General features: G+C 47.8%; 8 protein-coding genes across 8 annotated transcripts; 4 read left to right on the top strand and 4 right to left on the bottom strand.

The window, feature by feature from the left end:
• Window positions 1-1,228: 1,228 nt before the first annotated feature.
• FTJAE_8942 (uncharacterized protein) lies at window positions 1,229-1,816 on the bottom strand (the record flags this gene model as incomplete). Its single annotated transcript, XM_037355812.1, has 1 exon — window positions 1,229-1,816. The coding sequence occupies one exon, from the start codon at window positions 1,814-1,816 to the stop codon at window positions 1,229-1,231; it is 588 nt and encodes a 195-aa protein (XP_037203994.1).
• Window positions 1,817-4,436: 2,620 nt separating this feature from the next.
• FTJAE_8941 (heat shock 70 kDa 12B) lies at window positions 4,437-6,779 on the top strand (the record flags this gene model as incomplete). The annotated part of the gene is made up of 9 exons (XM_037355811.1): window positions 4,437-4,492; window positions 4,543-5,122; window positions 5,175-5,219; window positions 5,267-5,333; window positions 5,385-5,622; window positions 5,737-5,842; window positions 5,894-6,000; window positions 6,051-6,276; window positions 6,321-6,779. 9 exons carry the CDS (start codon window positions 4,437-4,439, stop codon window positions 6,777-6,779), a joined length of 1,884 nt encoding a protein of 627 aa, XP_037203993.1.
• Window positions 6,780-8,445: 1,666 nt separating this feature from the next.
• FTJAE_8940 (prolyl tripeptidyl peptidase) lies at window positions 8,446-10,884 on the top strand (the record flags this gene model as incomplete). Its single annotated transcript, XM_037355810.1, has 1 exon — window positions 8,446-10,884. The coding sequence occupies one exon, from the start codon at window positions 8,446-8,448 to the stop codon at window positions 10,882-10,884; it is 2,439 nt and encodes an 812-aa protein (XP_037203992.1).
• A 507-nt stretch (window positions 10,885-11,391) lies between these two features.
• Window positions 11,392-12,731, top strand: FTJAE_8939 (uncharacterized protein; the record flags this gene model as incomplete). The annotated part of the gene is made up of 3 exons (XM_037355808.1): window positions 11,392-11,464; window positions 11,519-12,396; window positions 12,444-12,731. The coding sequence occupies 3 exons, from the start codon at window positions 11,392-11,394 to the stop codon at window positions 12,729-12,731; spliced, it is 1,239 nt and encodes a 412-aa protein (XP_037203991.1).
• Window positions 12,732-13,697: 966 nt separating this feature from the next.
• Window positions 13,698-15,364, top strand: FTJAE_8938 (dityrosine transporter; the record flags this gene model as incomplete). The annotated part of the gene is made up of 4 exons (XM_037355807.1): window positions 13,698-13,790; window positions 14,012-14,224; window positions 14,274-15,132; window positions 15,192-15,364. The coding sequence occupies 4 exons, from the start codon at window positions 13,698-13,700 to the stop codon at window positions 15,362-15,364; spliced, it is 1,338 nt and encodes a 445-aa protein (XP_037203990.1).
• A 1,568-nt stretch (window positions 15,365-16,932) lies between these two features.
• FTJAE_8937 (uncharacterized protein) lies at window positions 16,933-17,250 on the bottom strand (the record flags this gene model as incomplete). The annotated part of the gene is made up of 2 exons (XM_037355806.1): window positions 16,933-16,943; window positions 17,004-17,250. 2 exons carry the CDS (start codon window positions 17,248-17,250, stop codon window positions 16,933-16,935), a joined length of 258 nt encoding a protein of 85 aa, XP_037203989.1.
• An 862-nt stretch (window positions 17,251-18,112) lies between these two features.
• On the bottom strand, window positions 18,113-20,387 carry FTJAE_8936 (succinate dehydrogenase (ubiquinone) flavo precursor mitochondrial; the record flags this gene model as incomplete). The annotated part of the gene is made up of 6 exons (XM_037355805.1): window positions 18,113-18,332; window positions 18,386-19,609; window positions 19,664-19,992; window positions 20,048-20,124; window positions 20,182-20,239; window positions 20,343-20,387. The coding sequence occupies 6 exons, from the start codon at window positions 20,385-20,387 to the stop codon at window positions 18,113-18,115; spliced, it is 1,953 nt and encodes a 650-aa protein (XP_037203988.1).
• A 1,142-nt stretch (window positions 20,388-21,529) lies between these two features.
• Window positions 21,530-24,697, bottom strand: FTJAE_8935 (uncharacterized protein; the record flags this gene model as incomplete). Its single annotated transcript, XM_037355804.1, has 7 exons — window positions 21,530-22,177; window positions 22,230-23,073; window positions 23,122-23,375; window positions 23,426-23,577; window positions 23,627-24,197; window positions 24,253-24,509; window positions 24,556-24,697. 7 exons carry the CDS (start codon window positions 24,695-24,697, stop codon window positions 21,530-21,532), a joined length of 2,868 nt encoding a protein of 955 aa, XP_037203987.1.
• Window positions 24,698-26,304: the final 1,607 nt, after the last annotated feature.

Below are 26,304 nucleotides of genomic sequence, written 5' to 3'. Positions count from 1 at the left end.
AAAGTCTCAGTCAGCAATGCGACCACTTCGCTATGTACTTCCGATCAGAGAAACACCGAAATATACCAAATACTCGGCACTCAAGGCTGTGGCTGTGGCTGCAGCGTCTTCGCAGACACCAGAGCTCGGCACTATCGCCATTTGCTTTGAATCTTAGACCGTCATGTGTCTGTGTCAATGCAATACCCGACTGTCTCTTGCGGCGAGGCTTCACCATCTTCAGATTACTGCTGACGATGGCAAAGGTATCTGGACCAAGCACAGCACACTGTGATGAAGTCTTACTCAATGATAGTACTGGAAGTGCATAACTCGATAATCTCGCGATACTTTGCCTCTCTAACTTGGAAGTCTAAAGGGAATCTATTGTTATCAAGGCGTCGACGCCACCTGAATTATATTATACCGCCATTAGACTAATAAAAAGTTATGCCCTCTACTTATAAAGGCATGAAATGATAGTGAACTGTGGCTGAACTTAATATTGTTTATATATTGCTATTATTATCTATAAAATAAAGTCGCTTGCTTTAATACTTACTTAAGTAATATTATATTATTAAAAAAGAATATAAAGTATAAAATATATTTATTATTAATAAGTTTATATTTCTTAGTTTTACTATTAAATTAAAGCTCTTAAGGATATAGAGAGGATCTTAAGTCCTTACTTTAGTAAGTTAAATAACTTATATTAAAGGAAGTATAATAAGTTTTATATTATAATCCTCTACCCTTTCCCTCTTGTTTCAGTTCTAAGTAGTGATGGCGCCAAGTTATCTGGCCTCATATTAGTGATGATTTAAGGTAGTATTTATTTGTTAAAGTAAAAATTGCATGCGTATTGCTAACGTCCTTGTCTGGGTTAAAATCAAGAAAACATAAAGAATGAAACAAGTAGCAAAGCGCAATAATAAAATAGCCCCCGCCTGACCTGCATCTATGCCATCCCGCCGCCCAAACTATCCCACATCTACATCATGTGGCTGGGGGCGCCGACCTGGCTGTTTGCAAGGCCTTCATACACCTCCTTCATCACGTTAAAATACTCCGCAAACTCATCACTGATGAGTTTGCATGGCATAATCCTGCCGTTGACACGAAGGTGCTCAGGGATATAGGGGGGTTCGTCAGTCCCCGTCTCAGCGAATCTGACGATCCGCATGCGAGCAAGTGCGATGATGAGTTTGGTGTTGTATTCTTCAACCCTGTTTCTTAAGTCTCGATCCTATGCTTCGATTGCGCTCTGGATTGCTTGTGCCTTGGTGACATCTTCCCTGTATTCGATATAGTCAACAGGGACCCTCGTGCCTTTCTCATCTCGCCAGACAAAGCGCAATTCCTTGCCCTCAGATTCCGAACTGAACTCAACAGTCAGGTAGGCAGGCTGTAGGGCCATTCGCTTCGGGTTGTCCTGGACAGTGACTCCCCGCTTGCGTTTCTGTGGGGTGATGGGCAGATTGTCCTTCAGATATCCAGCGTGGAAGGACGATTTCTGCAGAGTCCTTGGGGCCATTGAGGGAAGGGGAACGCAGGACTCATCAGAGTCCCAGTTGGTGAAGACCTTGGGGAAGAAGCCCTTTCGGAGCTCCTCTGTCAGCACCTGGGTATGGCCGATGGTCGCGGGCCGGGCGTCACACCATTCTTGGAGAAGGTCTTGGAAGCTGATTTTTTCGACGACAGTGAGATTACTTCCTTCAGGAACTCTGTTTCCTCGGACTCGAGTAGCCACGACCTCGGCGTCATTCAACATCGCCTGTGGGGTCATGGCGACGTCGGCAGGAGGAGAATTGGCTGCGGGAACGTCCGATGACATTGCGATAGTGTTTCGTTTTTGAAAGGTAGGTAGATATTGTGGTGCTAGTTAAACATGAGTTTGGCGGTCAGATGACTTCGTGAAAGTTATGAACTCACAAGGAAATAATTTTTATATGCGATCTGAATGCGCTCGATTTTATGTGCTGTTGATGCTATCACTATACTGTCAAGGTATGTGCGTATATCACAAGATGATGCTTATGATTGAGAGTGATGGACTGAAGGTCAGAAGATATTTCGATTCTATCTATCACAATAATTTGTGCCTTTGTGATATTTGACATATGCAATTGCTATTGTCTCAGTAGTTTGTATTGTTGTAGATGTTCCTAATAGTAACAATAGAGTAATTGTGGGGCTGCGGGTAGCCCATGGGATTTCCTTAGGTGTGTTGACCTTGGTTTATTTAACTCAGCATTGGAAGCCACGACTATATATGCCTAGAAATTCCAATTCTAGTTCAACTGTTTTCTTTCTTTCTTTTTTCTTTAGAAATTCTATCACTTCATGCCCCAGGTGGTCCCTTGGGTGATGAAATTACTACAATAGCCTCACTCTCTCGACTCGCTTTTGGTGGATTTTTTCTTAATGTATTCTTTCACCGAGATGATTTATGTTTAGCGCGGCCTTAGGGAGCAAGAAAATATAAGAGTTTAGAAGAGGTTACTAGGATAAATCTAGTAAAGACTCCTCTAAACTTAGACTAAATTGCCTAAGTCTTGTCATCACCAAGGATCAAGGTCTAGTTTTCTTGCCCCCCGCGCGCTCTTTACGGCCGCGCGAGCCTCCTTATTCCATAAGGCTGAAGAGCGAGGCCTATCACCATTGTCCGGCGGTGATGAAACCTGGGGATAGTCGGAATACTATCTCATAAATAGGGCAGTTTGAGGTCCTACCCAGGACCATGGAGGACTTGAGGTGAATGAAGAGGTGTTTGGCCTGGACGAAGCATAACCAGAGACCTCGGTCCTTGATGATCGGCGGCCTTCGATAAAAATGAAACTGGAGTCGTTTATTTCGTATGCAGTTGCAATGCTGAGGTGCTGACGAGCACAGAGCTTTGCAGGCCTTCTGCCTCGGCATATGATTGCAGCATTATCGCTGAGTGTTGCGCGTGATGCCGGGACGTTTGCGTTCAACGTGGTTAACCTTGTTGTTCAGGAGCTTTTCTGTTCCATATTAGCCTTTATAATCGCTCCGGACAAGCAATAAATACCTCATAGAGTATTTCACGAGTAATATTGGAGGTCCGACATCACTGCTGCATGGCATGTTGACTGTCTATGCGAAGGCTGTTCAACCAGAGCAGCTCAGGAACGTCTCGTCTACAATCATCGTGACTGTAAGGTCAGGCCTGAACGCGAGGAACAATGGCCTGATATAAGAGTATGGCACTTTGAGGAATTAAGCAATCGTGCTCACCATATGGTCATGGTGGGGAACAATGAGTGAGGAAGATGAGGATGGAGAAGAGTGTATTTGGACGAGGTGAGGGTGTGTACATAAATAGAACCAGCTTCGAGAAACGAGAAGAGAAATGCCCAAGTAGAACTCAAGTCTTGAGATGCGCGAAAATGAACGACATAAAGCAGTTCGAAGCCTTCGATCCCGTCGCAAAGATCATGAAGAGATCCATTCGTAGACTTGTGTTTAGTAGTCTGAGAGAATCACTTGACGAGAAGCTGGGGTTCTTGAGAGGGGTGAGAGTAACGAGAAAGCTGAAGCTGCGTTGCGCACGGGCCAGATCCACAATTCAGCTGCCGCTTCAGGGTCCAAGTGCCTGCTGCTACCTTAACTTACCTAACTTAAAGAGAGGCCGGTGGATATATCTTCCGAGCATCAACTTCAACGTCGTCTAACTGCGTGCTACCTACTAATCCAGTCAAGTTCGCACAGGGATCCATTACAGGTAGCTTGCTTGCTATGTCAGAATTGCATATTTCCTCAAGTTACAATGCATGGACTGGCAACAATATGGAAGAGGCTAGGTTCTTCCAAGCTTCTTCAACCTGCTCCTCCAGTTTCCTCCAGGTCCGAATAATGAGTAATCCTACAAGTGTTGAGATACGAGTCTATTGTATTCGTATGCTAACGATCGTTCTAGAACTCATGACCTTCCGAGAGGTCTACCACTATGCATCTTATCGGACAATCACTGTCTCGAGCGGTGGAACATTCCCATTATGGCTTGTCCTTAGGCAAGTTTCCAAATTCTTAAAGGGCAACAAAGTTTATATTGTCACTCTGTTGATGAGTAAGTATGAGAAGGAAAATCAACCTCAGGGCAGCTAGCTACATTGGATTGTGGTCACAGCTTGAACCCCTGGCAATTGGCTGCAGCGGGGTTAGCCAAGTCAAGCTATTGTCCATTGTCCATTGTCCTGGATATTTAGGAGTCATTTTCGCTATCCATTTGCAAAACTCCTCCCTCAGCCTTTTTTCGCTTCTTCTCCGAATCACTTTCGCATCCTCACCTTTACCGCAAAACACCACATTACGGCCAACCACCCTTTGAAGCACATACAGCTATCCTGGCTTGTTTCTTCCCTGAGAAGATACTTCGCGGCATCCTATCACGCTATCGTCAAGTCAAGTAGATACTACTATAGTGTCTCAGCATGGCTGCTGAACAAGCGAGCCCAGTTCTGGTGCTGGGCATTGACTTTGGCACTACGTAAGCAACCAACCCTTCCTCATATACTCTCTCTGACGTCTTCTTTATAGATACTCGGGCATCGCGTGGTGTCGAGTCGGTGAAAACAACGAAATCAAGTTCACCACCAACTGGAAGAAGCCAAGATTCGCACAGGGGGACAAGCAGAAGGTCCCCTCGGCAATCTATTATCACCACCTGAATGATGAAAACCCTGAATGGGGTGCGACCACTCCGCAGGACGATACTACACTTCGCTGGTTCAAGCTCCTTCTCGTCGATGAGAAAGACCTCCCGGATCATATCCGATACTCCGTTCAGCTGAAGGCAGCTCGGGCTCTGATGTTGAAGGCTAACAAGACCCCGGTTCAGATCTTGGGCGACTACCTGCGACAGCTTTGGCGTCATTGTCGTCAGAACATTGTCAGGGCCGAGGGTCGCCGAATGATGACAGTCTCGACAGTTCACCTTGTCGTCACTCTCCCGGCTATATGGCCATACTACACCCGCTCCAGAATGACGGAGGCTCTGGGACACGCCGGTCTTCTCAACATCACCAAAGCTGGTCATACAACTTTGGATTTCATCTCTGAGCCCGAGGCGGCTGCTTTGACCTGTCTCAAGGAGAACGCCGATCGCTTCAATGTCAGAGTGAGTTCAAAATGACCCTTTTTATCACTGGCCTGTAGTTAACCATATTTAGGTCGGTGACCATTTCGTCATCTGTGATGCAGGAGGAGGGACTGTTGTAAGTTTCAGCTTTGCCCTCCTTGCGAAACGTTTCTTACAAAACAGGATCTCATCACCTACAAAATCGAGAAGCTTGATCCTCTCATTATGAGTGAGAGCGTCAAAGGCGATGGTAAGCCATCTGGGCCACTGTATGATGTACATTTGACTGACCTCGACCAAGGTGGCTTGTGTGGTGCAATGTTCCTCGACGAGAAGTTTCTCAACCTCCTCAAGGAAACTATCCCTTTTGAGGCTCAGAGGAGTCTTGATAAGCAGACATTCCACAGGATCATGGAGTCTGATTGGGAAGGCGGCTTGAAGTCCTCCTTCTGTGAGACCAGCGGAGACTTGCCCTTACAACTCTCGTACGATGGCCTCATTAGCACCAACTTCTTCCCCTCAAAGTTCATCATCGATGTGTAAGTGCCATAAATGACCCCATCACATTACTCTGGGAATATCCATAATTCTCTATGAAGGCCTTGACGGGCGTCTTCGTAATACCTACCTCGTCCCAGCTAACTTAGTCCTAGTTCCGAAATCCGCGAGAAAGTATTTGATCCTGTGGTTGAAGATGTTAAACAGCTCGTTCAGAAGCAGGTCAATGCAGTCAAGCACAAGTACAAGAAGAAGCCAAAGGTAAGTCTGTTCGTCATTTCGTTCAATGGCAGACTGCCTAACATCGTTTAGTTCGTCATCCTAGTTGGTGGCTTTGGAAGGTCTGTATATCTGCATCAACGCCTTCAGGACGCTGTTGGCAACAGAGTAGACGTTCTTCAGCAGGATGGTGAAAAGCCGTATGTGATCTCGACGCCTCGAAATTCCGTTTGTTGACAATAATTTGTAGCTGGACCGCTGTGCTTCGAGGAGCTGTCCTACATGGACTGGCGAGAACCAATCATACCAGTTCAATCAAAGTTACGGTCGCCTCACGTGTGTCCCGTCACAGTTACGGGACCCTCGTGAACATTTCGCCCTTTGACCCCAAAGAGCATGACTCCAAGGATCGCGCTTGGGATGGTGGCCTGCAGGAGTTCCTTGCTGTCGAGCAGACACGATGGTTTGTTCAGATCGTAAGTCACATGGGCCCGTTTATGTTAATCTCTAACTTCTCTAGGGTTCCTCTGTCTCTGCATATGACCCCGTTTGTGAATCCTTCTGGCAGGACCTCACGAGTCCCGACGATGATCTCCAAATCGACATCGTTACCTCGGACGCCTCTACTCCCCCGACCCGCAAGGATGATTCAGTTAAGCCTATGTGTATCGTCAAAGCGTCCGAACTTCCCAGATGGGATACCATACCGGTGTGGACCAACGAAGACGGTCAGGTATTCCACCGAATCACTTACGAACTGCGCATGATCAGTGACGGGTCCTCTTTGGATTTTCAAGTGTTCTACAAGAACAAGAGCATTGCTTCTGGAAGTGTCGCCTTCGACTCTACCAGTCAGAACGATACAGATGACGAGGATGACGTGCAGATGGGCTCTCCTCAAAACAACGGCAATGGTGACAATATCATTGACATGACCGACACCGATAGCGACAGCGACTACGTTGAGGCTGAGGAATGAATAGGGGATGGGGTCATGGTTGCTGTGTTAATGCGATCCAAAGAGCCCAAAGTGGCTCCAATGGGGTCAAACGGTGTCAAAGGGGCTCAAGAGGGGCTCAAAGCGAGCCTCATTTCAGAGTGAAATTCTTGGTTGGGGGCATTATGAAAGCTCATGGGCATTGCTAAGGGATCAAGCGTATAGTTGCTTTATGTCATATTGGGGCACATATGTCTAGCATATACCGGTGCTACATCGGTAAGACGACATGCTAGTTACGTCTTTTATTTCAATTCAAGTGGCTCTTTTATCGCGTTGCGTACGTTTTCGGTTGGTTCATACAGCTTTACGCCTGATGACTGAGATCGCTTTTCGCGTTGTAAGTTGATGAGCCCTTTCAGGATCTGACTGAAGGCTTATGAGTCTGCGTGCTTTCATTTTTAGAATGAGTATCTGAGAAGGACTCAACAACTTTGAGCACGTTTTCAGCATTAGGCAAAGACTTAATTACGTCTACAGACCTGAGACACATCTCCCTCGAGTTTTGTGTTGGTGACTCCTTATTCCAGAGTAGAGCTTGACCTCAGAACATTCTATAAGTATGGTGACTCGCGTTTTGGGTTACAAATGCTTCGATAGCAATATTGCATGATATGATTCGAATTGCATGAGATGAAAGAATATTCCGATGTCGGCCACGCTCATTGTGGGAGGCTGATGAGAACGTTAGTTTGGATTCCAGGCCAAACTGGCATCCAACTCTGCGCCCTGAGTATCAATGTTACTGTGCATTTTGGATTAAAAATATCTGTTTCTTTGACTCTCGATTCAACTCTTTGACACCTCTCTAGGGCCTCGATCCTCCAGTACTGCGATGTTACTGGTGACTCCGAGAGCAGTGGGGGGCTCAGTGAGTCACACTTGGGTGGAGGTATATGTACAAATAAGCCCACACTCTTTCACCAAGAAAGCAATTTGGCGCAGTGGAAGCGCGGTATGTCTATCTCACAGTCTGCATCACACAACTTGTACTAACAGACCCAGCCGGGCTCATAACCCGGAGGTCGCACGATCGAAACGTGCAATTGCTAGGTTTCATATTTTTTTACAATTTTTCCTATTTTGATTTTGGTACTTTGAGTTGTTCTCACTTTATGGTTTCTTTTTGGCGGTGGTTTTGCACTAGTTTCTGATGGGCGTGATTTGGTGGAAACACGTGACTGGTAACTTACACGCGATCTCTGGTTATTAACTATTGCAATACATTGAATGCCTCTTTCTTTTTCTATAGATAATTAGCAATGGATAGAAGTAGTCGATGAACAGAAAGTGGCTTTTGATTCAGATCTAATCATGTATACGTGCTTAATAAGATACAAGTCCGCTGGTCAACTATCCCTATGCATGAGCTCACCAACTTGTACTGACTTAAGCCAGGAGAAGACAGTGTTGGCTAGGAGTTACGACACACGATTGCAGATGCTCACGAATCGCGGTTCTTCATGTCAATTAGGCCTAAATGTATAGAAGTCCGCCCATGGCCGCGTGATACCCAATAGAACTACCCGGATACGTATGCATGCCTCAGCTAAAAGATGACCATGACCACGTCTAGGCAACAGCATCTCTTTCTTGCTCCTCTTGAACCTCATTTTCATCTTTGTGCTTTAGCTTTATCAATAAATTCATGGAGCAACTAGCACAGCAATACATCGACTCAACGAACGTGACGGCTTGCTGGTTACCAGGCGGCAATGCATTTTGGTATAAGCAGAATACTTCACCAAAAAAATGTCAGTTTCTGCTTGTTGATGTCCAGAGAAAGAGTTGCGAGTTGCCATTTGATCACAAGCAACTCGCTGAGGCTCTGCACGAGAAAACAAACGAAGAGGTTGACCAAAACTCTCTTCCTTTCAACTGGATTGAACCAGTCCCAGACGAATCATGTGTTCGATTCTGCTTTGACAAACGAAAGTGGCAGTTTGGGCCAAACAATCTGCTTCAAGAATGGGAGGGACAGTTCACCACTGAGCCAGATCATCTGCTCCAAAAAGAAGTCATTTCTGCACACAGTGACACTAAAGTCACCGTCGACTTTGTGAACCGTACAGGCAAAACCCTCAGGGTGTTTTGGATCGATTGGAAAGCAAAAGCCATTCCATATTTTTCGATCAAGAACGGCGAATCAAAACGACAGATTACATACGTGGGCCATGTTTGGCGATTGGTAGATGTGTCCAACGAAAAATACAGGGCAGTCTATTCGGCACCTGACGAGGGAAACCATGTCGCTATAATCGAGCATCTCAGCGATTCTATCCCTGAAGCATCTCCACCCAGCGACGATGAAGACTCTGGTATAGATGAAGAACGAACGGTACCCGAAAACGGGCCATGTCTATATGTCAGAGGTTTTAACGTATGGTTCAAAAATGAGAGCAATGAGGCCTTTCAACTGTCGGAGAACGGAAACGAAAAGAGCCCTTACGACAAAAGACACTTGTACATATCGCCAGACAAGCAGCACGCAATCGCATGGCAGTACACCCCCGCGCAAGACCACAAGATCAATTTGGTGGAATCATCTCCAGAAGACCAGATTGAGCCAAAACTCCACACAAAGACATATCTTAAACCAGGCGATCGTGTTAGGGTTGACAGACCTCGGCTCTTTGACCTCAAGGCTCATAGCGAAGTTGCAACTGACGATTCGCTGTTCACAAAGCCCTACCAAGTAAGCAATCTGGAATGGAACCGAAACAGTCAGGAATATCGCTTTTATTTCAACGAGCGTGGCCATCAACATACCAGAGTCATTGGTATCAGAGTTGACGGAAGTGTCAGGACGCTCGTGGAAGAGGAGAGCCGCACATTTGTAGACTACACGAAGGCATACTACAAGCTCCTCAGAGACTCTGACGAGCTTATCTGGGCCAGTGAACGCGACGGATATAACCATCTGTATCTGGTGGACCTCGTTACTGGCTCAGTCAAGAACCAGATCACAAAGGGGTCGTGGATGGTCAACTTTGTAGAGTTTGTGGACAAGGAGCGTCGCCGAATTTGGGTACGTGGCTATGGGCTCAGGGACGATGAAGACCCCTATCACGCACATCTAGCAAGTGTCAACCTCGATGGGTCAGATTTCAAGGTTCTCACAGATGGAGATGGAACTCACTCTTGGTCCTTTTCCCCAGACAAACGTTACTTGATAGACACTTGGTCAAGGGTAGACTGCCCACCTACAACGGTCCTCCGTGACAGCGAGTCCGGACAAGAAATAATGACACTCGAGAAGGTGGATTCAAAAGAGCCGGAAGTCAAAGGGTGGTCTTCTCCTGAGAGGTTCGCTTCCCCTGGTCGGGATGGCAAGACACTTATATACGGAATCATCATTCGGCCCGCCGACTTTGACAACACCAAGAAATATCCCGTGTTTGATGAGATCTATGCCGGGCCTCATAACTTTCGGGTCCCCAAAGCGTTTTCAACTCTCTCAGATCGACGACGATGGGCAGATGAAGGGTACATCGTCGTTATCATTGACGGAATGGGCACAAACTGGCGCAACAAAGATTTCCATGATGTCTGCTATAAGAATCTTCATGATTCAGGACTTCCAGACCATATCACTTGGTTGAAAGCTGCAGCATCTTCACGACCATGGATGGACCTCTCTCGAGTGGGAATCATGGGCGTTTCAGCAGGTGGACAAAACGCCGTAGCGGCCATGCTTCACCACAGTGATTTCTTCAAGGCCGGTATAGCAGATTCGGGCTGTCATGATAACCGAATGGATAAGTTATGGTGGAACGAATTGTGGATGGGACACCCAGTTGATGAGGCGTATGAGAAGGCGTCTAACATAACTCACGCCAAGAAACTCAAGGAGCCCTTGATGTTGATTGTTGGAGATTTGGACGATAACGTCGATCCATCTTCAACGTTTCAGATGGTGAATGCCTTGAATAAGGCGGGTAAGAATTATGAGTTTCTATTCATTCCTGGTGGTGGACATGGCTGTGGGGGAGGAAAGTATGGTCTTGCTCGTCAAAGGGAGTTCTTCAAGCGTCATTTGCAGCAAGAGGCCGAGTATCGAGTCGACATGTATGACACCGGCAGTTGATATTGTGGCTTTGGATAGGGATCGATAGGTAATTGAAAAAAGGCCCATCGTATCCGAAGGGGTAGTAGACATTGGATGCTTGAACCCCTGTTATACAAACCCAAATAGTGCAACATAAAGGGTCTTGTTGCCTCCAAAAGCCACAATCAGAAGGTGGTTACAGCAACAATTGATTTATTTGCAATACGTTATCACGGCCTACTCACCTGTGTTTGGCCAAACTCCTCAATTGAGGCGCTTTCCTTTGCGTTTGTATTGGGTGAGTTTGACCAGTGCAGTCAAGTCCTATGTATAGGACAGCTGGCCTTCTGCAATAGGTTCCCCCCCTCCACTAAAAAAAGTACGGTAGAGGTAGGGATGAAGATCTAAGCTACTCTCTAGCCCAGGAACCGTTACAGCCCCCTGCCCTCTCTCATCTCTTCTCTTCCTCTCTGTCTTCTTTTTTTTTCCCTTCCCTTTTTGCTGTACCGCTTCTTCCTCTCTTCATCATCGCATCGACGGTTGAAGATGAAGATCTCGTACTTGTCTGTTGGGCTTCTCGCCCTCTTCAGCCCCTTGGCAGCCGCCTGGAGCAAAGAAGGTATGTTTTACTGTCTGCTCTGGTTCATGTCTTAACTAATTCCCATCCTCCCAGATCGCGAAATCTTTCGCATTCGAGATGAGATCGCAAAGTATGAGACCGATCCTGCTGCCAACTTCTACGACATCCTCGGCGTCCCTCCCTCTGCTTCGCTCGATGATATTACCAAGGCCTATCGCAAGCAGACCCGAAATCTGCACCCGGACAAGGTCAGACAGGGAATGCGATCCAAGGCTGCAAAGGACAAGAAGGCTGGCGCAAAGACTAAGCCTCCTACCAATGCTGAGATCAAGGCTGCTGTGAAGAAGGCCGGCGAGGCTCAGGCTCGCCTCTCCCTGATCGCCAACATCCTCCGTGGCCCCGAGCGCGACCGCTACGACCATTTCCTCTCCAATGGCTTCCCTCTCTGGAAGGGCACCGATTACTACTACAACCGATACCGCCCCGGCCTGGGCACGGTTATCGTTGGTCTTTTCCTCGTTGTGGGTGGTGGTTTTCACTACCTCACTCTGTACATGAGCTGGAAGCGACAGAAGGAGTTTGTCGAGCGCTACATCAAGTTCGCCCGCGACACCGCCTGGGGTGGTGGTCTTAACATCCCTGGCGTCGACGCAGCTCCTGCTCCAGCCCCTGCTGCATCTCCCGCGCCCGCTAGCGACGAGGAAGAGGCTCCCCCTCTGCCCCAGAACCGACGAGAGCGCCGTATGCAGGAGAAGGCGGCCAAGCGTGATGGTGCTCGTCCTGCTAAGAAGACGCGCCGTGCTCCTCAGGCTGCCTCTGGAACTGCTACTCCTGTCCCTGCTGCTGGACCTACCGGTGCTCGCAAGCGAGTTGTTGCTGAGAATGGAAAGATCCTTGTTGTTGACTCCCTTGGTGATGTTTACCTCGAGGGAGAGGATGAGGATGGTGAGGTTCACGAGTTCCTCCTTGACGTAAGTTATCGCGATATCATCGAAATGACTAAACTAACATGTGACAGCCCAACGAGCTTGCCAAGCCCACCATCAAGGACACCGCAGTCTTCCGTGCACCCATCTTCCTGTTCAACATCACTGCTGGCCGCTTCCTTTCCAAGAAGCCCACCGACCTCGAGATCGAGATCCCTGCTGAGGATGAGGACTCTGATGTTCCCCAGCCCACCCCCAGCACCGACTCCGCCGGCGAGGACTTTGAGCTTCTTGACAAGAGCACTGATTCTCTCGCCAAGGCCAAGGCATCTGGCGCTTCGCAGGGCAAGGCTAACAAGCGCAAGGGCAAGAAGAGGTAAACTTTGGGAATGCTTTCTAATAAAAGTTGACTGGAGCTAGGAGTGGATGGAGTTGGTGTGAAATGGGGAGGATGTATTTTGTCAAAAAGGACGATTAAATCTTAACTGCTTGCCATGTTATAGTAGATGCCATTCATGAAAAGGACTAGATTTGGGATATGCCTTGTATCCAGACTCTGTGCTTTGTGCCTTCATGCGCCGACTATCAGTGATGTTTGGGATGGTCTTAGTCAACTGGAGCAAAGACGACTGAGTTAACTAGTTAGTAAACAAGAAACCTCGTATAATACCAATTCCAGCTCTAGTTTTCTTGGCATCTGGCATTATAGCTGTATTTCAACCTTTAGACTACAACGATCCCCAAACTTCTAATAACCTGGCCATAATATATGACAATAGCTTATATGGCAGCTATAGCTAAACTTGTTCTTCTTCATTCTTCGGCTGAAGTCTATGATGATAAGACCCTTCATCACAACTCATCTGAGCTTAATTAAATCCGGGCTAATTAGTCTTCAATGGCTGCATACGGAACCCGAACTGTATTACACGTCTACTATGTAGGGTTGCAATGAAGTTGCTGACAGTCTTAGAGGCGGATATTACGGACATTTATATCCGGTCAACCTCTCCAAGCAGCAGCACAACATTAGTTGACCCCCATTTCCATGGGCAAAAGGAGGAAAAAGAAGCAGAATGTCGTAACCCCCGTCCATTGTCTTGCGTGCTTTCTGATTAGATAGCTAGCCAACTCCGTGCTTGCGATTCCGCAACTCCATTGGGGATATGTAGTTAGACAATAATCCACTTTGACGACTATTGATCATGCTAATTTTTTGCCATTGTTGATCATTTCTTATATAACTCCCACAAAGCTACACCTTTTTCGAGTTCTTAGCATGTTGACTATTTGTTGATCACCGTTTGTTTCTGTTTAGCTCTCAACAACGTGTCTGTTGAGCAACGATGACGTCCTCGAATCAACAAGAGAGGCCAAATGTCTCTGGTGATAGCATCACGGAGACATTTCCGAGTGAAGATCCAGCCGAGGACCCCAAGGTTCGCAATTTAGTCGAGTCAACTGAAGAAACGGGCTCCAGCAACGTCGTGTTGCAGTCCTCAAAATATGAAACGAGTTTACTTCGCAGGATATTGACACCAAAGAACTGTCGATGGAACGATGAGTCGCCACCAGCTTTGTCTATGAGCCATTGCTGTCTATACGCCTTGGCAAGTAAATTACCTCTACGATTGAAGCTCATGCTAATTGACAGAAATAGGCATCGGGTATCACAGTTGCAAACCTCTACTACAACCAGCCAATTCTCAACAAGATAGCCGCCACTTTCAATGTCTCATACGAAGAATCATCTCAGGTTGCAACGTTGTTGCAGTCAGGCTACGCAGCAGGTCTCATTTTTGTTCTACCGCTCGGGGATATTCTCGAGAGACGCCCGTTCATTATCGCTCTTGTTCTGGCCACTGCAACAATGGTAAGCGCTGTGTAGCATATTACTATATTCAGCAGCTGACATGATGTAGTGGATAGGACTCTGTGTGACAAATGACTTTACCGTCTTCCGTGCCTTATCTTTTGTATGCGGTGCTACCACAGTGACACCACAGCTGATGGTTCCCCTAGTTGGTGACTTTGCGCCAGCGCATCGAAAGGCCTCTCTTCTCGCTATCGTCACATCAGGACTTATGCTGGGTCTGTTGATGGCGAGGTTGCTCTCAGGAGTGGTAGCGAATTTCACAGCTTGGCGCAACATTTACTGGTTGGCATGTGGTCTGCAGTACCTCATGGGTGTTGTGCTCTTCTGCTTCATGCCTGACTATCCATCTACCAATCCGGACGGGCTGAACTATCTCTATGCTCTCTGGTCTATTCCTCGTATGATGGTCACTGAGCCTGTTCTGATACAGGCTTGTCTGATTGCCTTTTCGCTGTCAGCTGTGTTCACGTCGTTTTGGACAACGTTGACATTTCAACTCTCTTCTGCGCCCTTCGACTATACGTCTCTACAGATTGGTCTCTTTTCTCTGACTTCGCTGGCGACTATCTTGTCGATCCCCTTGATTGGGAGGTTGATTGATCATTATATACCTCTACTCCTGACGATAGGCGGTCAGATCCTGGCGTTGACTGGAGTTATCGTCGGAACTTTCACTGGAAACTTTACCGTTGCCGGTCTTGTGATTCAGGCTATCGGTATCGATGTCGGTATGCAGACAGCGGCAGTGTCGAACCGCGCAGCCATCTTCGGCATCAATCCCAAGGCGCGTAATAGAGTTAACACGGCTTACATGGCCCTGGTGTTTGCTGGACAGTTGACTGGCACGGCAGTGGGAAACAGACTGTATGCTAGTGGAGGCTGGAGGAGAAGCGGTGGATGCAGCAGTAAGTCAACTCAAGAGTGTCTTCTTTCGCAAACGAACTGCTAATGTGAACATCAACAGTTGCATTCGTTGGATTGTCCATCTTGATTGCTATCGCAAGAGGGCCTAGGGAAAAGGGATGGATCGGCTGGACAGGAGGATGGCATCCTCGACGAGAAAAGGCCGTGATAACACAAACACAGACAGAAGATGAAGAGCAAGGCGAGGAGCAGAATAGGAAGGAGGAAAAGTAAAAGAAACAGCATGTATCGGATTTAAAATAGAGATGTTTTTTTGATACTCCGTACTCCGTAGGTAAAACGGACAACGGGCCGACAGTTCCACTAGTCACTGCCGCAATATCCTGTCAATCACTTGGAGTCAGCCTCAAAATGCAACATCGCCAAGAGACAATAGGCATAGTTATGAACCTTGACAGGGGATTGCCTTGTCAGTCCAGTTTGACTACTAAATGAGAGTCTCGGAAGCTGAGCCTCCATGAGCCCCTCATTCGGCGTAGCACGGGTACGCGGGTAACTAAACAGGGGTCCTCTGGCTCTAGACATATATCCATCTTCCTTCAGGATTCGTTTCAACATTATGCTTTGAAGCGGTAAGCATTGAAAGATGACGGCTCTTCTCTTTCTTCCTCTTATGTAATCTCGTCTGGTTCCATCAATTTTCTTCTTTCCTTTTCTTGGCATCTTTGTTGATCGAGTAAAGTCGTGTTAGTTACAGGATGGCTATTCCACTTACAATGGCTGGACCACAGTATCATGACGACTTCGACTCTACTCCTAAACAAGCCTCAACACCAACACAAGATCAACCTTTAGATCGCCCTCAAGAACAGTTACAACCGTTGTCAGCACACCATACATCATCCTTTCCCGCCAAAGACCATATATGGAAGGCCAGACTTAACCTTCGTCTCTTCTCCATCTGTGTTGACGCTCTTCTTCTCGTCATTGTCTCTTTGTTGGCCTCTAATTCTAGCGATGAAACAACATCCATCATCGTCTTTGGGATTTTCGTATGTACCTATCTATTCTCATGACTCTGCCACCTACTAACGAAGAAACAACTTAGACTACCCTTGCTCTGATATGGAACTTTGCGGACTCTATCCACCTCTGGACCAGAAGATACCACAGCTTTAGCCCCTCCATACAAATCTGTATCGATCTTCCATTAGCTGTTCTCTTTGCAATCCTATCACTCGTCTGTGGATATTTCGGTCCGTCGGATCACGCAGTTTCCGGCTCGGCCCCAAGCACAGACGAGTCACATCTTGGGAGACGAGCCCTTGGATGTTTTGGCATCACCAAAGCGTAAGTCTAATTCCATTGCATGCCTAGGGGAAGAAAGAAAACTCAGCACTTTAACCCTTAACCCTAAGCGATGAAGATGTTTAGGTAAATCTAGCCTAAGCTTAGGGGACCCTTAGCTAAGTTTATCTGGAGACCCTGTTTTGTAGTCTGATGTTTTCTCCCTGAGGCATGCTCAATTCTTATAATTTAGCCTTTCTGACTTACAATTGTTTCCTTAGTATCGTTCAAATGATTCTAGTTTTCGTGGCTTACTACGAGAGAGCACAAGCAAAGTCGTCCACATCACGAAGCAACTATGCGAGGAATGAGGAGGTTATACCCAGAGATGAGGAAGAAGGATTATTATTTAGCGAAGATACTGTCTTAAACAGATAGTTGTGCTGGTTGACAGCTAACAACTTGCGTTTTGTTTCCCTCGCATTCTACCATTTAGATACCACCTACCAAAAGACACAAGCATAGCAGATACCTTACCACCTCTACATCCATTTTTACCCTGTTCCTAGTTTCCAGTATCAATAGCGTTCAGTGTCCAGTCTCTAACCCATCACTTCTAACTCACGTCTTCCACCCATCTTGGGGGACTCAGGGAGAGCCTGGTTGTCGTTGAGCTTGTTTATTCCATCAGTAATCTTAAGGCACTCATGACATAGCAAATCCCCGGGGCCGACGTTTTCCTGCTGCTCCAAAATGTCGCAGCCCTTTTTCCCTGCAGTGATAACGTTACCGCAAGGGAAGAATCGGCCAAAAGGTTCGAGTGTCGAATTACAGAGCCAGCACGAGGCAACGCGGGTGACTAGACGGCACATGTTGGATAGGGAGGGCCTGGTGGAATGTGATATATGTAGTCACGTAATGTTTATCAAATGCTACTGCGTACCTGAAGGGAAGTAGTGAAGCTTAGGACGAGAATTGGGTTTGGCTGTTGAGATGCGAAGTCTGGTGCTTAGGAAGCTGAGGTGAGTTGTGGACTTGAGGCTACATCGACGAAAGAGTGTGCTATTTTATAGTAGAGATGGCCACTGCAGCAATTCACTGTAATTAGTAAATTCAATGAACGTTGCCTCTTACACGCAATGATTCTATTGAGATTCTTTGTTCGGACTACACTCCTCGTGAACGATGCACCACAGCGTTGGACGGAGAGAACAATGTCATGGACATATTCACCGATACACAACTCCATCAAATACTTGAACACACTATTCTGCCCATCGATCATTGAATCACTTGCGTGCAATGCCCCTAGGAAATTCGAAGTTCGATCGAGCTTTTAGCTTTCGTGAATTAGACCAACATTTGACGGGTCTAATGATGAACATGGATTAAAGGAGAACGAAGGTATCAATCTTACGAAGCAAAACGATGGGCTGTAGACACAGTGACACAAGGTACATAGAAAATCTTCTTTTTAAGTCTCTTAACTTCTTTTGAACTACAAAATGTCGACAAATACACGTCCCTTGCCAAGTCTTCATCCTAAAGACCCAACAGAGACCATTCTCTCGCTGCTTCTTATCATGCCCGCCTCCTCTTCCCAAAGGATATATATACCGCACATCTTGTCACAAAGGAGACGCTGCCCTGCGTAGAATCATGCATGCCAAGTTTCCCAACAAGCTAACAAAAACTCCTTCCCAAGTACTTCCTCGTGTCCGGATTCGCAAACGCTTAGTACACACGCTTGAAGGGTGGCACGGGCTTGCACTCGGCCTCGTCCAGGGTGTTGGCGATGACCTTTCGGTAGGCCAGGTCGACCTTACCATGAGGCTCCTTCTGGAAAGAAAGAGTGTGCTTCATCCAGTTCTCGTCATCTCGCTCGGGAAAATCCTCGCGGGCGTGAGCACCACGAGACTCCTTTCGGTTGGCGGCAGAGGTGGCGGTTTGGATACTGTATACAGTGTCAGTTTTACTTCATAAAGTCACGAAAGAATCAAAACTTACGCGCAGGTGAGCAAGTTGCGGAGCTCAAGAGTCTCAACGAGATCAGAGTTCCAGATCATGCTGCGATCCTTCATGCCAACCTGGCTGTACATGGCATCAATCTCGGTCATCTTGCGAACACCCTCATCCAAACTCTCCTGTGTTCGGAAAACGCTGACATCAGTCTGCATAGCCTTCTGCATGGCAAGTCGGATCTCAGCAGTGCTCTTAGGACCATCAGCAGTTCGGACCTTGTCGAGGACCTCGATGTGGTCGGAAGCAGCATCAGCGGCAATGGGCTTCAGGGCGTCACCGGGGTTGAACTTGTCACGGATGGTGTGCGAAACGGCACGACCGAAGACAACAAGATCGAGAAGAGAGTTGGCACCCAGACGGTTAGCACCGTGGACAGACACACAAGCGGCTTCACCACAAGCGTACAGACCAGGGACAACCTTGTCCTCACCCTTCTCGTCAACGGTAAGAACCTCACCAGTGTATCGTGTAGGAATACCACCCATGTTGTAGTGGACGGTAGGAAGAACGGGAATGGGCTGCTTGCGGACATCAACACCAGCGAAGATACCGGCGGTCTCAGAGATACCGGGCAGGCGCTCAGCAAGGATCTCAGCGGGGAGATGGCTGAGCTGGAGGTAGATGTGATCCTTCTCAGCACCAACACCACGACCCTCACGGATCTCCAGGGTCATGGATCGAGAGACGACATCACGAGAAGCAAGATCCTTGGCGGTAGGAGCATATCGTTCCATGAATCGCTCACCCTCAGAGTTGAGGAGGTAACCACCCTCACCACGAGAACCCTCAGTGATCAGGCAACCAGCTCCGTAGATACCGGTAGGGTGGAACTGGACGAACTCGAGATCCTGGTTGGGGAGACCGGCACGGGCAACCATGGCCATACCGTCACCGGTACAGGTGTGGGCAGATGTGCAAGAGAAGTAGGCTCGTCCGTAACCACCAGTAGCGAGAACGGTGTGGTTGGCAAGGAATCGGTGCAGGGTGCCGTCCTCCTGGTTGTAGGCGAGGACACCGCGGCACTCGCCATCCTGCATAATCAGGTCGAGGGCGAAGTACTCGATGAAGTAGTTGGTCTTGTGTCGGAGGGACTGTCCGTAGAGAGTGTGAAGAAGGGCGTGGCCGGTTCGGTCAGCAGCAGCGCAGCATCGGTAAGCCTGTCCACCCTTTCCGTACTCCTTGGATTGACCACCGAAAGCTCGCTGGTAACTGGTGAAATTGTCAGTAGCCGTTGTGTGGGCGGATTTCAAAGTCCAGACTCACATCTTGCCATCGTCAGTTCGGGAGAAGGGGCAGCCGTAGTTCTCAAGCTCGATAATGGAGGCGGGAGCCTCTCGGGTCATGTAGTGAATAGCATCCTGGTCACCCAGCCAGTCGGAACCCTTGACGGTATCGTACATGTGCCATCGCCAGTCGTCCTCGTGCATGTTACCTAGAGCAGCGTTGATACCGCCCTGGGCGGCGACGGTGTGAGATCGAGTAGGGAAAAGCTTGGAGATACAGGCAGTGTTGAAGCCAGCCTCGGCAAGACCGAAAGCAGCTCGCAGACCGGCACCACCAGCACCAACGACGAGAGCATCATACTCGTGGTCCTGAAAAGTGTCAATTGACGAGATCTGTGATTCGCGGATGATCGGGTAAACGTACGATGACGGCGTATTTGTTGCTCACGAAAGGAGAGGCCTCCTTGGCTCGCAGAGGACCATTGCCTGTGATAACTCGGGCTGTGGACAGCTCGTCAGTATTTTAAAGCTGCGCATGGGATTCGAAGAACAGCGTACCAACAGGGCGAGTGGTGGAGAAAGCTCGAGAAGAAGGGAACCTAGCAGCCCGCGTGAACTATCAAGAGGTTAGCAAAGCGCATTGACGAGCTGGCGAAGCTCCTGCGGCGGACGATATGTTTCATGATGCCATCGCAGAGGCCAGACCGGGGACTACTCACAGCAGGGCCGACGGCCAATCTCCTCATTGCCATAGAAGAAGCCATCATCAACTAAAGTCACTGTGACCAAGACCAAACTGCATCCGCGGGGAGAATCGAAAGGGTGGTATTTGACGATATCTTCGGGTGGCGGAGGAGCAGGACTTTTGTTAGATGTGGTTTTGGAGGAGAGAGAGAATGGATTGAATTGACTGTCCAACCAATCGACAATTCCCCTTGATGTTTTTTTTGGGTCTCTCGTCCTTCGCGAGCCTCGATCGGACGGATTCTCTCGGCTCCTCGGTTGATCCAGCCAATCAGCGTTGGCTTATTAGCAGCGTCGATTATTCGCCGCCCACTGGACTGGACGCTGTAAGCCACTGAAGATATAGGGACTCGGAAGTCAATGACCTGTCCTGGACTCGCTGTGCTGTCAAATAGTAGAGCTCCTTGAGTCCGAGAGTGTGTCGTTGTGAAAGCCAATTGGATTTTTAATTTTCAACTGTTCTTCATGATACTACATCCAATGCTATCCTCCCTCGATCTTCATCCAACATCAAAGCCCAATGGATCGGGAAGATTCGCCTTTGCGAGTCTAACAAATCCATGACGTTCAAGACAATTGGATCTCATCACGTGTCCGCGGATGTACATTTTGCCCTTCGGCTCCCCGTCTCCCCCGCCTATTCCGATACCAACGGCATGTGCTGACGGCTCCACCTCCAGCTGCTGTCAGTCGTAACAACGCGACCCGGCCCGGGACCAATTTTCGGTGCCGGTCATCAAAGTCCGGTTTTCGTACTCCATGACACTCACAGGGTTCAAATAGAACGTGGAAAGAGTCCTCCTTTTCCTGTGATTGACTCAAACAATAAAAGACCACGCTTAACCTAAGCGTCATGATGGGAGCCGTGGAACTTATAATCATATATAGAAGCGTTCCTAATTACAGCTTCTAACGTTATCCTCCTTCTCAGTCTCAGATCCCTCAGACCACCATAAAATATGAGATACATCCCATTTAAACACCAGGACATTCAAAAAGGCAATTAAAGATAGAATTTTGACGTCTACTGGCTCTACCATTCTCCATCATTCCCTGACTTTATAATCATGTCGCTCTGTATCTTTATACTGCCAGAATAAATACAGCCAACTCCTCTTCCTCCTAACCCGTATGCAACCGCAACAAGGATATCTTACTAATTCTAATTCGATAATACTTCACGAAGCATGACCAAGAAATTGTCGGTCAGCTTGTGAACTTCTCCCACAGGTGGCTTAACGGGCTCTCCAGCGCTTCGTCGCAAGCGATCCTGTCGCTTGGCTCTGCGTCGCCTCTCAGCCTCGATGGGATCCAACTCATCTTCTGCTTCCGCCTCTGCCTCATCCTCTGAACCATCGTCATAAGCCATATCCTCGAGATCTTCGCTATCTAATCCAAAGTCTGATGAGTTGAAAGCCATTGCCGTTGGCATCATGTCACTCCCTGCATGGCCCTCAGCTGCCATCTTCTGTCTTGTTTTATCATTGTGCCACTTCTTTCGAGCCTCTTGCCATGCAATAAGAGAGTTGATCTCTGCAATTGCCTTGTCTTTATCCAGAATTCCAGCGCTGACACCGCCCTCGAACAAGGCGTTGACATTAAGGGTTCCGTTCTTGGGGCCCTTTCGCAAGAACTCGAGGATACCCTCGATCCAACCCATGAGCTGTGTGAAGAGGCCGTTATCGTGGGTATGCACTTCATGGACAAACTTGTAGAAGTTGTGCTCATGTCGCTGGCAAAGATCGATAAAAGCCTGGACAGTCTGATTTGGATCAGCTGAAGCATCTTGCTCTCTGCATTTGTCGACGACCTATTCACATGTTAGCATGTAGTTTCGTTTCGGAGATAGCTGCTTCTCTCACCTGGATCATGTCATCAATAAAGACGGCGAAGTCAGTAACACTATTGTACACGTTTGCGGACTTGTAGACTCGTACGAGGGGCTCGTAGAAGATGGTGAAGAGGTCTCGGAATAGCTGGAGGGTTACCGGCTCCTCGATCAACTGAAGCATCATCTCCTTGTCCCTCTGTCTTGTGCACAGCTTCAAGTACTGCTTCATGTACGAAAACAGTTGAGCGCCCTGGCGCAGCTCCTCGTCAATGTTCTCCACCGCATTATTGAAAGCGACATATGCGTTGTAGAGCCTCTGAATTTGCTCTCCTGTAAGCCCTGGTTCAATGAGATCAGATCTCATAATCGCCACAATCAAGTCCACGTCATCTGCCTCAGCCTCTTCACGAATGGCAACCTTGATATGCTCTTCGGCATGTGTGTACTTGTAGAGCTTGCCTGAGAAGACAGGATCGTCAATCTTGCTAGCGAGGATATCGATCGACTTTTGGAAGCTCTTGATACCATCGTTAAGCGTAAGTGAGAAAATCCTCTGCATCAATGACCGTGTACCGAACGGTTGAGCTAGGAAGATGTCCAGGACACCAGACATGACTGCTGCGGGGTTTGCAATTCGGATAACGTTCTTGATAACCGAGTATGGGATGAGAGAGTGAATACGTCTCGCTTGAGCAAAGAGCTCAGGGGAGTTGTCCTCAGCCAGGAAAAGGTGGTAGATGACGGCAGCAATCTCAATACGAAGCCACTCGGCAAACTTTCGATATTGGATACTGAGACCCTGGATCGTCTCCTTTTCCTTGATCTCCTTAAAGAGCATGGTAAGTCCGTTGTGTTCTACTATATCGCGACGGAACCTAGAATATGTCAGCTTAGGCTTTTGACTGGTGTGAGATGACACTCACTGTTCCATGTACTCATCGAGCTCGGCGGCTCGTTTCCTCGCGATTTCATAGAATTGCTTCTGCTCTTCCATGCGCTTCGCATCCACCTCCTTTCTTCGAAGAATATCTTCGACGTCCTCGTCTGTGGGAGTAATGGGCTCGCCACTCAGAAAGTCTTGCATAGCCTTGGTATTAGCAAATTGGGGGTTGTGGAGTACAGATCGCAAGAACGCCCTAAGTGAAATTCTTTGGTTTTCACGCCATAGAACAACAGTCTATTATCTTGTTAGTCGGCTGTGGAAGTCGTGTGCTATGTCACTCATACCTCTGACTTATCTGACTTATCCGAATCCTGGCGGACGGCGGGGCTAAGTCTTCCTCCCTCGGTAGACATGCGAGGAGATGGTATTCTAGGGGAATTGAGCCCCTTGGATCGATTCGATCTGAATGATGCCGCAGACCCAGCCCTACGGTGACCTTCAAAACGTTAGCATAGGTATTTCAACAAAGATGGGGTGGGTCGTACCAGGCGTCAACATAGATGAATAGCCATTAGGTCTTGTGGACACTGAAGAAATAGAAGAAGCATCTGATTCGTTTCCGTTGCTGAACATGGATGTAAAGGCGATCGTTGTAGTAGTATCTGACTTGTTCTTCTTAGGCATTTCTGGTACGACTCGACCAGGAAGCTCTTGTCGCAATCGGCTGTGAAGTTTGGCAAAGTCGCTATATCTTCGGCCAACATAGTGCTCCAATTCTCCCTTCTTCTTGATGCGCAGGATGAATTCGGCGTGTTTGTGCTTTCGGATCGTATGCTTGACTTGAGTGACTCGCACGCCTGCGACATTGACATCCCAGCCATTAATATAGTTGCCCTCAGGCAGAGTATGCATGACACCAGTGTCGATAGCATTGCTGTCAACAATCTCAATCTCTGAAAACCGAATGCGCTCCTCGAATCCTGAAGATGTTCCGATTCCAGAAACCATCATAAGCTCAACTAGTTTCCTGGCCTTGATGGCTAGTTTTCGTCGTTTCGTCTCCTCTAGGCGATCCTCGGACGATGAAATCTGCTTTCCTGCAAATGACTCGAGGAACTATAGTTCGTTAGCGTCAGATCGGCCATGGACAAATCGCATCATCATTACTCACCACTTGAAGCTTGTCCTGCCAGAACTCCTTCTCGCGCGCCTTGTCAAGGAAGGGAAAGTCGCGAACATGGTGGACGAAGATGTATCGCAGAATGGGCAGTTCGGACTCCTCAGGGGGAACTTCACCATGATCGGATCGAAATGGGGCGCCGAAGCGCTGGAGGGCGGTGGTAGAATTGAGTTCGTTTATTTCCCACTTTACCTGCTCCGAAATAAGCTCTCTCTTGAGGTCTAATGTGTAAAAGGATATATCAGCATCTATTAACGCGTTTGCTCGCAAATCAATGCGCATTGCAACACTTACAGTGTTCTTGCTTGCCGGTCAACGTCTGGCCTGGTGGCGGCGTAGCATCTTGCTTTGATCGCACTGGGAGGTCAACGGTAGATTGAGGATTCGCGGGAGCATCCTCAACAACTGCGGGCGTATCTCTGGCCTCAGCAGCCATGTCTCTTGCGCAACAGTCGATTACAGAGAGCTTTCCGTGTATTTCTTGCGAGGGGGAGAGAGGTGTTTCACGGTTCAAAAGGTCGGCCGCTATCAATGTATGTTATAATTCGATATCGATGTATGTAGAAGACTCGGCAAAGTTGGGGTAGGTAGATTTGCGTCAGAAGAACGTCCGGAATATTGTTGGTTTGGTTTAGTCTGGTCTGGACTGCTGCTTTCGTTTGGCGGGGCAAAGCTGCAGTAAGCTTCCATCGTTAGTACGCTAAAAAGTGCCTTATGGGGCGCAGCTACGTAATGTTGTCGGCTGTTGATAGGGACTCACATCGGCGTCTTCTTCAGGGTATCACGAACAGAACGATCAAGGAAACAGAACCTCAAATGATGGAACTTTTCTTCCTTTGGACTATAGACCTCAACCTTTTTAAGGTACTCCTCACGCTGGGCACTTGCGTGTAATAAGCGCCAAAGCGAGGGGCATGACGTGTGTCGCCAAGTACCAAGCCACTCGCCCAGACTCCCACAACCCTGCTTTTTCGGGTCCTTTTTGCCGTGTTATGGATGCCCGGCATGACAGTCAAACTTTTTGGATATCAAACTAATGTAACGGCTATTGAGCTTTTGGTATAGTCAATGGTTCCGGGCGCCTAATGTAAGGCTGAGCAGACATTTCAGTGATAAACTATTATCAATACGAAGGGGGCTTTCCTACGATCTATAGACTGATGCCAAGCAACTCCCAACGGGTCTTTGTTGTAAGGAGTTCTCTAGCTTCATAGACTCACAGTTGTTGGGACTATCCGCTGCCAAAAAATGTCAGCACTACAGTGACGACGACTCATCTCGTTTGCTCAGCCCGTTGTTCGGTATCTAGAACAAGTAGCCGATCCTTTGTTGACCCGAATATCAGTCTCATTTCAACCTTATAAATGGAACAAGCCACGCTACCCACGGGAATATCCTCCATTCCATCTGCGTAGACATTGTGGCTGCTGAGAACTTGGACCAAGCACGGGATTACGCCGTGGAATAATAAGAGATTGGGCATTTCTTACGAGTAAGCCAATCATCGAAATGTGTACCAGAATGGGGAATTAGAGGGAGATTCTTTTGCCCCGCCACGATAAGTTACGCAATGCCGAGTCTGTGCTTTATTGGCCAGCACCTTACATGAGTTGCTAAATGGGAACGTTCTGGGCATTATTTGCAATATGTCACTGCCCTAGAGGCTCTAATGGACGTCGCCTCTTCCACTTAACTTCCAACTGTTTCGTGTAGCCCTTGTCTTTAGTAAATAAAGTCAGAAAGAAGCTCAAAACGCTCTGTCTAGGTTCTGGGCTCAGCACGGTTTCACGGAGAACGTTCGGTCTTGGTCAACCGATTCGAGTCTCTAATCCTTGGCAATTTGGGTCAATGCAGAGCTGTACCAGGTAATTAGGGGACTGACCTTAGGGGGCAAGAAAACATAAGTCCTAAGTTTAGGGTGACAAAATAAACTCTACAAAGGTATCCTAAACTTATCCTAAATTTATACTAAGTTACCTAAATCTTTTTATTAGTTAGGCTTTAGGTCCTGAGTTTTATTTCCTCCCCTAGACTGACTCCGGG

The sequence above is a fragment of the Fusarium tjaetaba genome (assembly GCF_013396195.1).
Source record: "Fusarium tjaetaba strain NRRL 66243 chromosome Unknown NRRL66243_c0000198, whole genome shotgun sequence".
NCBI lineage: Eukaryota > Fungi > Ascomycota > Sordariomycetes > Hypocreales > Nectriaceae > Fusarium > Fusarium tjaetaba.
This window is presented reverse-complemented; position numbering and strand designations above follow the sequence as displayed.